General features: G+C 35.3%; 1 protein-coding gene across 4 annotated transcripts in view; it reads right to left on the reverse strand.

Moving 5' to 3' along the window:
• LOC110806318 (pectin acetylesterase 5-like) overlaps positions 1–13,671 on the reverse strand; it is a 17,894-nt gene continuing 4,223 nt past the window's right edge. The window contains exons 4-12 of one of the 4 annotated variants that reach the window (XM_088210407.1): positions 11,531–11,610; positions 11,313–11,405; positions 10,556–10,680; positions 10,076–10,136; positions 7,123–7,176; positions 6,925–7,002; positions 6,724–6,829; positions 1,310–1,455; positions 1–419 (exon numbers count right to left, since the gene is read on the reverse strand). In XM_088210407.1, coding sequence (XP_088066533.1) covers positions 306–419; positions 1,310–1,455; positions 6,724–6,829; positions 6,925–7,002; positions 7,123–7,176; positions 10,076–10,136; positions 10,556–10,680; positions 11,313–11,405; positions 11,531–11,610 — 857 coding nt within the window. In that variant the 3' untranslated portion in view covers positions 1–305. Of the gene's footprint in view, positions 420–1,309; positions 1,456–4,233; positions 4,519–6,704; positions 6,830–6,924; positions 7,003–7,122; positions 7,177–10,075; positions 10,137–10,555; positions 10,681–11,312; positions 11,406–11,530; positions 11,611–13,671 lie in introns of those variants that run through there. The other 3 variants (XM_088210409.1, XM_088210408.1, XM_088210410.1) reach the window with 3 other exon arrangements.

Below are 13,671 nucleotides of genomic sequence, written 5' to 3' on the forward strand. Positions count from 1 at the left end.
TTGATATAAAAGGAAATTATATAAATAACTGACTCAAGCTATACAATGAGTATAGATGAGTTCAATATATAATTTCAATGCCAATTCACTCCATTGTCTCCGCCCACTAATCAACAAACACGAAATCCGCAGCCCAAAAGCAGCAAATGAAGGAAGTCCTGATATCAACCATGCATTGCGTATTCAAAAACCACCATATTCTTTTTCCTATGCATAGAGAGGGTTTCCACCAAGGCAGCTCGAGTAATTGGAGACCAGGAGTCAGAATGACCAATGGAAAAATCTTAACCATATGATGAACTTGATTAACCTCGAGTAAAATCCATGTTGTAGCAGGTAGGATTGCATGGATAAGGACAGTCAATTTGCTTCACTACTTTTCGGTTGAAATACCAATCTCCTACAGATTCTGCAATTGTCTGCTCCACAAATAGTCAAATAACTAGAGTTGTTATGATAATAGAACTCCAAACAGGAAATAAACATATCACTAGTTGCTGGCACTGGCCAGAACAGTTAAATATCATGTACAGTGACCACATCTGAAAACCAAGGTAATGCAGAAGAGAAAGATACTAAATTGGACATATTTTAATATTAAGATATATCCATGTAAACATAATATTATGTATGATCAAAGTATTTAGGTTATTCAGGAACTAGTGGTATGAATTTACTTTTTTCCTATTCAGTAAGAATACCATTTACTTATTCTCTATTATAGGTTATTTAATTAATTAACTTATTTTTCAATTTAGTAGAATATTCTTATATAGACTCAAGAATTTATATTCTGATTGTATCCTGCTACCTATAAATATTATATTATATTAAGTTATTTCATACACTATTCATATGATTATTATATAAATATTGAATTATTGATTTGATTATTAAGATCCGAGATCTCCAATTTTGATTTTTAAATAAATATTTTCTTGAGCATACCTCTTTATCCTACATCAATAAGCCAAAACAATTAAAAATGCTATGTACATTGATTTTCAAATACTATGGAAGTTTTCCTACAGCACGAGCATTTTAAATCAACCATTTTTGCATGTCTTATAAAAGCCTGGAAGCGAAAAAGTAGAACAATGCATTAATAATTGTCCATTGCATTGCAAAACTCAGCCATGCTATACCATAACCCCACTCAAGGACGGACAAATTCAGGTATGATCAAAATCTGTTTAGAGCATCGTATATGAAACCTAAAGTCTCAGCCATAAAGCAAAACAATAACAATACCTCGGCTAAGCTAATTGATAAATCATCATCCAGAAACAGAGGTTAAAATTTTCCTTACCCTGTTGTTGATTCTAGGAGAACTGGGTGAATGCCAAGTCTCACCCATCCATGTCTGGCAGTGAATAAAGCATGAATTTACGAACACCCCATTTCTGTTGTTTAGCAGGAACTCGTTCACTGCCTTCAGCAGGGAACTACGGAAACCTACAGACCAGAAAAAGGTAAGTAGATAACACAAAAAAAGAACACCATAAACTGATTGACATTGAGGAAATTGACTGCATGAAGCAAAGTGAGCTAGAGAGAACAACACCTCTCATAAATTGTGGAAGAATGAACTTTATGTTTATTGTTGAGTATTAAGGGCTTATATATATATTCTTGAGAATAATAAAAGCAAATATACAATTAATTGCATATGTGAGTATTTTACTAATATACCATTTACCCTAATAACATAATACATACTTTCCAACAATGTCTTTCAAGCTGGTGAATAGACAGTATCCATTCCCAACTTGGTAATGATTATCTGAAATCTTTGGTTACACTTAAACCCTCAATCAACACGTCAACAAGTTGTAAGGTGGCAGGTATACAAGGAGTAGATATCAAATCACAATCCAATTTTTCCTTGATGAAATATCTACCAATCTCAACACATTCAACTATGTCATGTTGTACTATATTGTGAACACTACTGATAGTCAATTTATTATCACAGTAGAATCTCATAGGACCACCCCATTTAATTTCCAAGTCTTCTAGAATAATCTTTAATCATAATAGTCCATATACTCATCGAGTCATTGCTTGGAATTTTAACTCTGCACTACATCTTCTAACATATTTTGTTTTTTACTTCTCAATATGACTAGATTCTTTCTAAAGAAGGTACAATAGTCAATGGTGGGTCTTCTGTCTACTACAGACCTTGCATAATCTACATCAGTGTATACTTCAAAAAGTAACATATTGTTTCTTTTAAACATGATACATTTCCCTTATGTCCCCTTCAAGTACGTGGCCTATAGTGTACTTCCTTGAGGTTGTGTATGGATTGGCCTACCACACTCAATGCATAAACAAAGTCTGGTCTTGTATATGACAAGTATATCAATTTTTAAACAAACCTTTGATAGATTTCCTTGTTGATTTTGGTGCCTTCTTCTGCCAGTCCTAATTTATAACTGGGATCAATTAGAGTGCGAGCAGACTTACACACCAGCTTACTTATTTCCTTTCAAAGACAATTGATATATTTCTGTTGTAAGATAAATATCCCAACTTTTGAGTGAGTCATTTTTATACAAAGGAAATAGCTTATTTTCCTCAATTTTTTAATCTCAAACTCTCTGGCTAACCATTGTTTGAGCACAAATCTCATTATCACTTATCACAATATATCAACATATACAAACAAAGCTATATACCGACAAAGTTATAACACTCCCTGAATCTAAATGCTTGGTAAATAGGGTGCATTCTCCCGACTCTGTTTGTACCCTATTGCTAACATTACTCTTGCAAACCTTCCGAACCATGTTCTTGGAGATTGCATGAGACTACAAAATACTTTTTTTAATTTACACACTTTATCTACCCCTACCTCTTTGGTAAATATCGAAAAATTCTTATATATATATTTTTCTAAATTCCCATGAAGGAAGACATTTTTACATAAAATCATTGTAATTGTATTCATTTTTACAATAGGTCATGGGTCTCCCAATAGTTTATCCCATAAGTTTGAGTATATCTTTCAAGCACCAGTCTTTTCTTGTAACTCTCTATGATCTCATTAGTCTTATACTTTATAGTAAACACCCACTTGTATCCTACAAGTCTCTTTTCCTTGTGTAAGTTCATCACCTCCAATTTGAACATTTATAGCATTTTTTCATTCTCACAGGATGAAGTCTTACATAGTATATCAAGAATAAACATTGCATTTAGACTCATAAGAAATTTTTTTTGAGATAGAGGACATCTTTCAAATGATAAAAAGATTGAAATCAAGTAAAGTGAATGGTTAGTACATTTCTCCGTCCCCTTTCTAAGTGTAATAGGTATATCTATATCAAAAGGTAAAAGATCCCAAAATTTACCTCATCTCCTGCACAAAACTTAGATGCTCGAACTTGCTTGATATCAGGATCTAGGTTTTTCCTTATTGATTATACTTGAGAAAAAATCCTGGGTCCTACAGGAATATGGGTTCAGGTTCTTTTTGTGAACTCAGGTTCTCTAGTGTTTTGGGTACTTGAGAGGATTTTGTTTGAGGGTAGGGGAATGTCAGAGAAGAATAAATCCTTCTTAACTTCCAATACAGTCTCCCTTTAAAAATAAGGTTGATTGAAAAATGACTCTCTCAATAAAAGTGACATCAGCGAAACATAAAATTTTTGGGTAGAAAGATGATAACACTTATATTCCTTTTGCCCAGGGAGTACCCAACGAATACACACTTAATGGACCAAAGGATAAGTTTTCTCCTTTGAAGTTGATGTATATGAACATAGACAATACATCCAAAAACTCTAAATATTAGTTATTTGTGATCCCTACGTTAGAAAAGAAGGTAGAAAAGACTTTTCTAGGACTCCAGAATTCCAACATCCTAGATGGTAATTTGTTTATAAGATACATGACAGTCAATACAGCCTTCCCTCAGTGTCTTTCCAAGCAAATGTTTTGGAACAAGAAAGCGTGTGTAGTAGCAAGCAAGTGACTATTTTTTTATTCTGCCATTCCACTTGATTATTATGAACTATGGACACAAGAAGCCTCATGATCAATCCTTTCTCTTTAAAATAATAAGGATAGTGTTCTGTTAAAGTATTGACGAGCATTATCATAGCAAAAACGCTTAATTTTCACTTTAAATTGAGCCAAGTTATTCAAGTATAATCATCGATAAATGAAATAAATAATCTAAGTCTAAAAAATGTTAAGAATATTTTGGAGATCTTGCAAACATCATTGTGAATCAATGTAAAAGGAAACTTACTTCTTTTATTACTAGGAGGAAAGATTACACATTTATATTTTACAAATTTACGTATATCACAGTGTATATTCCAATTTTTAAATCTTTAAAGAGGGGAACATAACTTTAAGGATAAAAAAAGAATAATGTCCTAATTGTCTTGGTGTAATCATATCTTATCTAAGGTACTGGAGCAGAGAGCATTGTATGGCATCTCAAATACATCTAAAAGATACAACTTATTCTGTGCCTCAGCATGTTAATCATCTTCCTGAGGCCTGCAATGAGATGAAGAAAATATCACTTACAATTAACGTTATGTAATATTTAGGTTACTGAAATTAGATCCGTGCAACATAAGAATAAAGTGAGGCGAATCTTCATGTTTCCAACTTCTGTTACTATGATTAGTGAACTATTAGCAGTAATTATAATATTTTCTTATTATTGGGACACAAAACATAGGCGTTAACGTATTTGGAGGAGTTGATCATATGATTTATAGCTTATGACTCCATACTCCAGGACAACATAGAGAAATTACTGAGATATTTAGTCCACATGAGGTAGAAAATGTAATTGAATGGTCAATAGACCTGTACTTTTAGATTTCTCCAGAGACTCAAGTTGAGTCCTCAGGCACTCGATTTCTGCTTGGCGATCACTGAGATCAGCAGCCTTCTCTTCCCCTGTTGGTTGACCACATGTGTTTGTCCTTGAGGCGGTAGGGAAATTATTCTTTTATCCACAATTTTTACTAGATGTGGCAGGCTTCCAATGGAGGTTCCAGCATTTCTCCTTAGTATATCTTGATTTCTTATGAAAGGTATACCATAGATTATCCTTATTCTCTCGATTAGTTGCTGATATATCATTGTAACTCAGCTCATTTGTCTGTTGGCGTGATTTGGAGCTTTTGGTTGTCATCGTTGAGCTCTCAGTAGAGTGAAGTTCTAGCATAACCCACCTCCCGCTCTTCTTTTGCAAAAACAGATATCAATTCACTCAATGATGGTATTTCTTCTCATCCCAGGATTTGAACTCTCACCTGACCATATTCTTAATAAAGGCATAAATTGGTGTGTTTTATGTTTTTTCACGAATTTCTTCAGAGAGGCTGCATCTTTATTGCAATTCATATGAGTCAATGATACTCATTTAGTTATTACCACAAATCTTTCAGGAGACTGAAATATTCAGTCACTAATTTGTTTCCTTACTTTGTAGGCCAAATCTTGATTGGTAAATCATATACTTGGGCTGCGCCTTTAATCTTTAAGTATATTTCCCTGATTACTTCCAAACCTATTTCTCATTGGATAAGAACATACACATGCTACTGATCTTTGGGAGAATTGAGTTCCAGAGCCATGTCATTGTTTCATTAAATCTTCTTCGACTCGAGCATTAAATTGTAGGTCCCCCGATCCTAGTTATGGGTGAGTTTTCCTTTCCTTTTGAGGATCGTAAGGATCAGTTGCAACCACTTCAGGTAATTTTTTCCGTTCAAGTTAGGCGGCATAAATTGATTAGAAATCTCCAATCAATTGTTGCAAATTTGCAACGGATTTGCGCCAATAGTTTGGGACGTAATCTCTTATATGATCTAAAACTCTGAGCAAGGAAAATCAGTTCGGTAGAGGCAAAATCAGAAACAGCCATGCTTGGACAGGAAGCTATCCGGAGCAGCGGGATTTCTGGTGTAGAGAGCAACAACAGTGGCTGGTCCTAGGGGCATGTGGCTCTGGTGGTAGAGGCAAGACTGGAGCAGGGCCGACAGGTGGTGCAGGCACAGCTGGAGAAAGCCTAGTAGGTCGGCATGCGCGCAGCTGGACAAGGTGTGCAGATGGACAAGGTACGCAGCTGGAGGTGCTTGAGCTTGCAGGTGGCTGACTATGAAGGCTGGCAGCGGTGGTAGTACTGACTGGCTATGAAGGCTAGCCCTATTTAAATTTTTATATTTTTCTTGTGATGATGATTAGGACTTGTGAAAGAAAAACTAGGGTATTTAGCACCATGTGGAAGAATGAACGTTATGTTTATTGTTGAGTATTTTAGGGTCCTATGGCTACATGTTCTTGAAAATAATAAAAAGGAACATACAATTATACATATACAAGTATTTTACTACTATACCCTTCTACCTAATACATAAAATACACTTCCCAGCATAAATGTTTCATGTTTAACAAGACATGAAGAATTGGAGCTTTTACAATATGCAGAACAAAATCAAGAATTAATAGGTATGTATTGTTGTTGGCACATACAGGTCAATGTAGACTAACATACAACTCTCAGGCATCTCATGTAAAGAATTCCTCTAGAAAATAATTTCAGTCTCATCAATCTGTTTTCAAAGCGGATAGTAGCCTAAGCCATCAAGAATACAAGATAATAATATCCTATTATCCTTTTAAATGTAATGCATGCACTTTAAACAAGTTCAAGCAGAAAACATTACGTAGTTTAGATTCAATGACCTTGAAGTACTTCCATCTGGCCGTGATTACAATTCTGTATGTTCAGTCTGCACTTTACCCAGTAGTGATGGGGATCTGACACATCTGGTACCAATATATTTTGTATCTGGCAGATATCGATTAGTATCAGAAAATACATATTGCATACTAAAATAGCCATACTAAAGAGAGAATATGTAAGTCATGGTTTGATAAAATTACCTGCCAAAAGTCGTATGCGGGGTTGACAAGAAATACTGGTGTTTTTATATTTTTAACCATTTCTTGAGGAAAAAGACACTGCCACACAGTTAATACAGGGTTATATTATAAATCAGACCTCGGCAGAAAATATGGAGAATATTGAATATGAAAGAGAGTAAAAAAGGGGGCAAGGGGGATGATAAGAAGAAAACCTGCCTTAAATGGTTCCATTCTATCAACACAGTTCTTGTGCAAACTTTTCGATACAGTCTGTCACTAGGACATGTAACAAAGAGATTCCATCAAACTCAAAAAAGATCCAAACAAACGAGTAAAGGAAATAGAAATTATTATTAGTGCTGATCAGGAGAAAATTGAATATGAAAGACCCAAGAGCTTTAGCCTGTTTCCCTGAGTAGCATGGATGTCGAATGGCACTACCACAATAACTTAGGCTAGCTAGAGAGTTCATAATTTCGTATAAACTTCTATTATTTAATACTTTTTTGAGTGATGTGTCAGAACAAATAAAACAAGCAATTATATCAGTTGTCTAAGTTTAGATCTATTCAAACCTGATACAGAAATGATTTTTTCAAAAATGTTGAAGTTGCATGTTTCATGTGTAAAAACAAATAAAACGAGAGATTATGTATTTAAGTTCAACTTTATGCAAATTTTATATCAAAAAGGGAACTATGCTAACCATTCACATGCCATGATAACATTATCCTTCCCATGTTAGCTTGAGAAGCATTTGAGATTCCATAGAGAAAATCTCCAGTCAATGGAGTTTGTTACCAATGTTCTTGATAAAATTTTCCACACTATGGAGTTTGTATTGTCACTCAGCAATTGAGGATGATGTTCATGATACTCTTGGGAACTAGATGATTAAAGCTAAGCCCAGGGAGGAAAAGTCTGTGACAGCCAGGGTTTAGAAGCTTTTAACATAACAAGGTATCACTAAATGAATTCCTGTAGTTGGAATTTTATGTCTTCCCCATTTACTTTGCTTTTCTAGCAGCTATTGTTGATTCATGTAGCAAGACTTGTTGGGTGAATTCAAATTGTTAAAAAATCCCATTCATATTAACATGGGCCAAATTCAGCATATAGTGGCTCTTAAGTCATAAAGCAAGAAGTATGACAAAAGATTAAATATGACAATAATTTGAAGAGTAGGAAACCCTTGCTGCATGTTGTCTTAGCCCTGATCCCTTTTTTATGGCTTTCTTGTAAAGCAATTGGATATCCGTCAAATATGATACCATCTGTCTAAGGAGTTCCACTGGAAAGTTTGTTTTCAGCCTTAATGCCATTTCGTGGCTCTCATCCCCACACAGGATATTTCTGATATGAAGTTTTCTAGGCCTATTAGTCTTATTGGGTCCATTTACAAGCTTTTTGCCAAGGTCCTTACAATTTGACTAATTCTAGGGAAGGTGTTGGGGAAAGCCCAATCTGGCTTTCATTGAGGACTGACAACTTTGGAAGCAATGCTAGTAGTTAACAAATTGTTGATGAAGTCATCAAAAAGGACACAAATAAGACCTCTCTAAGCTTGATCTGGTGAAAACATACAACCATGTAGAATGGAATTTCTAGATTTACTTACCACAGCGCGTCTTTTTGGCATTAAGTGGGGTTTGCGGATTGGTTTGTGCATTTCACCAACCTCATATAGTGTTAAAAAATGGTCCCTCCTTCCCAAATCTTCCAAAGGATTGCGTCAACCTCAGTCCTCATTTTATTCTTGTTGATGTACTTCATGTGTCTAAGTTACATATAAATCTCATATCCGTAACCAAATTATCGCATGAACTAAATTATAAAATAATTTTTTCTTCTTTTCATTGTAAACTTTAGAGTCAGAACTTGAGAAAGATTATTGGACATGCTGAGGCACAGAATGAGTTATACTTTTTTGATGCACTTAAGATGCCACAAGCCGCCCTTTCTTCCAGCAGTGAAGACAAGATAATTGGACATGCTGGGCTAGATGATTTATTACATCTATTGATGATTGCACTCGGATAACTTGACTTTTTTTGCTAAAATCCAAATCTGAAATCAATTATGTTATTTCCAACTTCGCTACACAGTCAAAACTCAGTTTGGGGTGGAAATCAAATTCTTTTGCGTTGACAATGTCCGTGATAACTTTACCAAACACTCTCCCCATATCTTCAAAGTGAAGGAATTGTTCATGAGTATTCTTATATCTACACTCCACAACAAAATAGAGTACATTTTTTTAGATAAACAACAAAATAGGGTGACAGAGCAAGAAAAAAGCCACTTGTTTGCTAATACACGTCTTCCGATCTTCAGAGGATGGGAGGGTATGACATATTTCTCTCATCTATGATCTCAATGAATGGTAAATGGAGGAAAGGAATTCATTTGTTTTCTTTCTTCTTTATATAAACGTCTTGTACACCAAAATAGCAATGATGAGCCGATCTAGAAGCCCTAATATTAGAAAATTATTTGTCAACTCTTACTATCAGCCTTGAACAGCAATGATGTCATGTTTGATAGGTTCCCATAGAAATGCATATGGAAACATAGAGCCTCACCATGGGTGGCCTTTTTTCAGGGAAGCAGCTTGGCCTTGCATTCTCACCATGGATAACTTGAGAAAAAGAGGTGTTTGGGTCGTCAAGTAGGTAATCCCTTTGTTTGTGTGACAATGAATCCCCAAATCTATGGTGCTATGAGGGGAGAAATCTATGGGACTCGGTCACTAGTCTGATGGGCAAATGATGGGTTGTGAGAATGGCTCTATCTACTCTAACCTTCTAGCTTCGAATGGTATCCAGATTAACAAGAAGAAGAAGCTGATTGCTCTTCCCCACTACTTTCTGGACCATTAGGAAAGAATGTACCATAAGAATGTTTGATGCCCTATTTCCCCACTGGATAGTAAACTTATGTCTTTTGTTCAGATGCCATCCGCTTCATTTTTGAAAAGCTACTGGAGCCTTTTACATATTTTAGCAGACCCTACTTTGTAAATTTGCTTTCTTGCCTAAGTACTAGGGTGGCAGCTCCATGGTACCTAGTGTCTATAATATCTTTTTCCTACTGAAAAAAATAATAACGATAAGAGCATGATATGGTAATGATGTATCTGAGCAGTCATTTTTGCAAAGTGAAGCAGAACCTGAAGGTCGACAACATCATGATAGAAAGATCTCATGGTGTAATTTCCGAGGATGTCTGGCCTGAAATGGAAGAAACAGTAATTTCAGTTTTCTGTTCTCATCCTTCATTCTTACATGCATTAAAGGTCAGTTAGCAAGCAGAGTAGAAGAGAAGTATTTGATAAGATCAGATATATGCATGGGCTCCATAAACCCACTGTAGTTTATTACATCATCAGTAACCCTCTAGATTTTTGCCAGATTTCTGCAGTAGTACAAACAGTCATGAGGGCTTTTCTATTAATATGCCGGTCTTAAGTGACAAAGCATTAGTAAGTTTAGCCATAAGTCTGTCTTCCAACAAGCTTGAATACAGAGCAGTCATGAAATATGTGACACAGGACCAAACACCCCCTCCCCCCACCCCCACAAAACACCCCAAAGACATAATAGCTTAACCTTATCAGTATAGAGAGCAATAATAGCATACAAAGACATACTCATCAAGGAAAAAACCTGCATCAGCAAGACATTTGACAGTTATATCCTTTGGCAGGTGGTTCCGAAAGTTATCACAATGTATTAGGGTCGCCAACCCTCCAGCAGAGCACCCTGAAAGAAGAGCCTGAAAAATTCCTAAAATACATCAGCTTAAATGGAAAATTCTATTGGCCAAAGGAAATAATTGGAGCTGACCAAAATAATGAACTGCAAAAGCAGAAACAATTGTCATGGGCAAATAGATTATATGGTAATATATCTTCGAGATAAAGGATAGAAGATTATGTCCCTAGTTGAGACTGTTCTGGACAAAAACAAAAGGATAAGAGATAAAAAGAAATTAAACTGAAAAATGTCCAATGCTTCCATTCTCATAATAGATAAAAAATGAAGAATATATGGAGAAATTTGCAAGGAAAAATTTTAGGACATTCAAAGACTATTGTATAAATTCAATCTCTGCATTTTACCAAGATGAACATTTACTAAATGTCACTATGGTATCAAAATGATACTCAAAAATCTGGTTCAGCTTCTCAGCTGCTTTAATTTATTATTTATTATAGAAGTAAAAGATAAATGCCCAAAAAAAAGTAAAAGAAGTGCCAAATCTTCACAAAATTTATCTAGACCAATGGGAGTGTCCCCTTCTATCGTCAGGGTTCTTGAACCAGCAACATGAGCACTAACTATCTAGATCCTTGAAGCTCTCAGTAAGAAAGACCAAGATACTCTTAAAAGAAACAAGGAAGCTACCTGTTTAGCATTAGACAAGCCAAGAGATAAAAGTTCATCCATTAATGCTTCCCATATAAGCTGGCCTCTGAAGAAGAGTCTTGTTGTATTATTCTACGGCACGAAGTATGAGGCAACACAAATAAGTAAAAGAGTAGCAAAAACATTTTTTCATATTGCAAATGATGAAATTCAAACTCATTACAAGAAACTTTTCCAATCAAAATAATCAAGTTCACCTTCAATTCATTTTCAGGGTGCCCAGCAAAAGACGCACCATCACAGTACCGTATCTTAACTTTGTTCCAGTTAAAGAAATCTGAGAGAGAAAAGAACATCAAAATAAAATGATTCAGTGCAGAAAAATAAATGAACAAAGTTGTTATATGATCCAGATCATCCCAAACTTACTTTGGGCCACCAACAAAGTGGATCTCGTGATTTTTCAATTTTGACTTCGTTTCTTTTTTTTTTAGAGGGTGGGGGATAAAACTTTGTCCAATACAAACATTTGTGTGAATATCAGCATTTCTTATAGTTGGTGACAAAAAGTCTTTGAACTACTGGCTTCTCTCCACATAACAATTCACAAGTCTATAACAGCTCTAACCAGTCTTTAACAGCTTAACTATATTAACTGCCATCCTTACTGCTTATGCAGCTTTTACTGTTTATAGCCAGTGCGAGCATCTTTTATTGTAGTATGACAAATGACCATGTTTCATAAAGAATATAATATTACCAAAATGGGCATAAAGATAAATATTGTTTAGATAATAATAATCGATTATATAAAGACACAATAAAAATAATAATTACTATAAATATATATATAATTTTAAAATAATAGATATATTTTTTAATAGAATTAAAAATGTCTAAAGCAAGCCAAGTGACTAGCAACAGGCGACTGATTATTGCCAGCTGCAGTTGCATGACCATCCTGGTGCAATCATTGACCATCTGCAGTTTGCAACCATGTCCAGATTTGGTCATCATCCATCAATCAGGCTGCCCCTGCAAGCAGAGCTTGGTTGTTGCCTTCTCAGTCAAGCTATGTGGTAAGCAAGCTCTGGTTGTCAGGATCCGGTCACAACAGAAACCAAACTTGGCTGCTGGCCATACCACATGCAGCTCATGGTGGTAGCTTTATGCACCCCAATTGGTGGTGGTGGATGCAGTCACCAGTGGCTTGGCAAATCAACCAATAATGCCAGTTGTGGGTGGTAATTGTGCGAGGTTGCAACTTTTTGAATTTGTGCAAATTAATGGATTTATTTTAATTATAACAGAATAGAGAAGTGGCAGTAACGGTTTTCACTGGTGCATAACTTAAGCGGTAATTGAGAAGGTGAGCGGAAACAAACAGAGATACAACTAGCTGCTATGAACAATGGTTGAATATATATTTTATTGAATATTATAGCATATATATACAAATTTTCTAGAACAGAAAAAGAAATAGACCATTAGTTACGTTAATTTACATATGGTGTATTTTACCCCAATGCCCTTTAACCTAATTACATACTCTCTTAAACAGCTGCATAGAACTATTCTAACAAAAATCTTAAGTTCCTATAAATTTTTTTGATAAAAGATAAATACTAAGCAGAAAGGAAGAAATACAAAAGCAGAGACTAAGAAATCTAAGCCAAATAGGGGGCGGAAGAGAAAACCAGATAAAACTTCACGGCAGATCAGGTGCCCCCGTAAGAAGCCTTGTCCTCTAGGTTAGGTATGGAAACCTTGCTTCACATTATGGCGTGAAAGGCAGCAGTGGTTCCACATCCTTGCACAATAGTTCCACTCTTTCCTTCAAGGCGGCAGTTTCTATCTGTTTCCTCATCATGGACCGGATGAAGAAGACTTGGTTTCTATTTTTGCACTGGTCATAAGGTACTGGATTTGGTGGAAGTTGTGTTTAGTAGTGGCAGCATTCATTCAACTGTGTCTTTGAGTTGTGTTTGCTTTAACTTTGGAGCTGCAGTGGAAGCAGGTTTTCAGGATCGAAAAGGTCCGTGGTTTTAGCTCGAAATTTGATGCAAGAAATCATGGCTCTCAATTTTTCTGATGGAGAACCATCTAATAATTGTATCTTAGCAAGACTCTTACAGTAATTATATTTTGTTACAGTTTTTTTCTCCTTTAGTTAGTAGTATAACATATTTTATTCCTTGATTACCAAGCATGATATAGATATTGATATTGAGTTCTTGGCATTAGGGTGTGCTCACAGTAGTTTCAGTTTGCAGTAATTTTGTGATTTTCATGATTTAAATATTGATTTTTCTACAAATGACTTATAATCCATCTAAACCTCTATTCCAGATTGAATTTCAGCTTAACTTAAGCAAACTTAAAAAATATGATGCTATAA

The sequence above is a fragment of the Carica papaya genome, chromosome 8, assembly GCF_054855325.1.
Source record: "Carica papaya isolate Zhongbai chromosome 8, ASM5485532v1, whole genome shotgun sequence".
Classification (NCBI taxonomy): Eukaryota; Viridiplantae; Streptophyta; class Magnoliopsida; order Brassicales; family Caricaceae; genus Carica; species Carica papaya.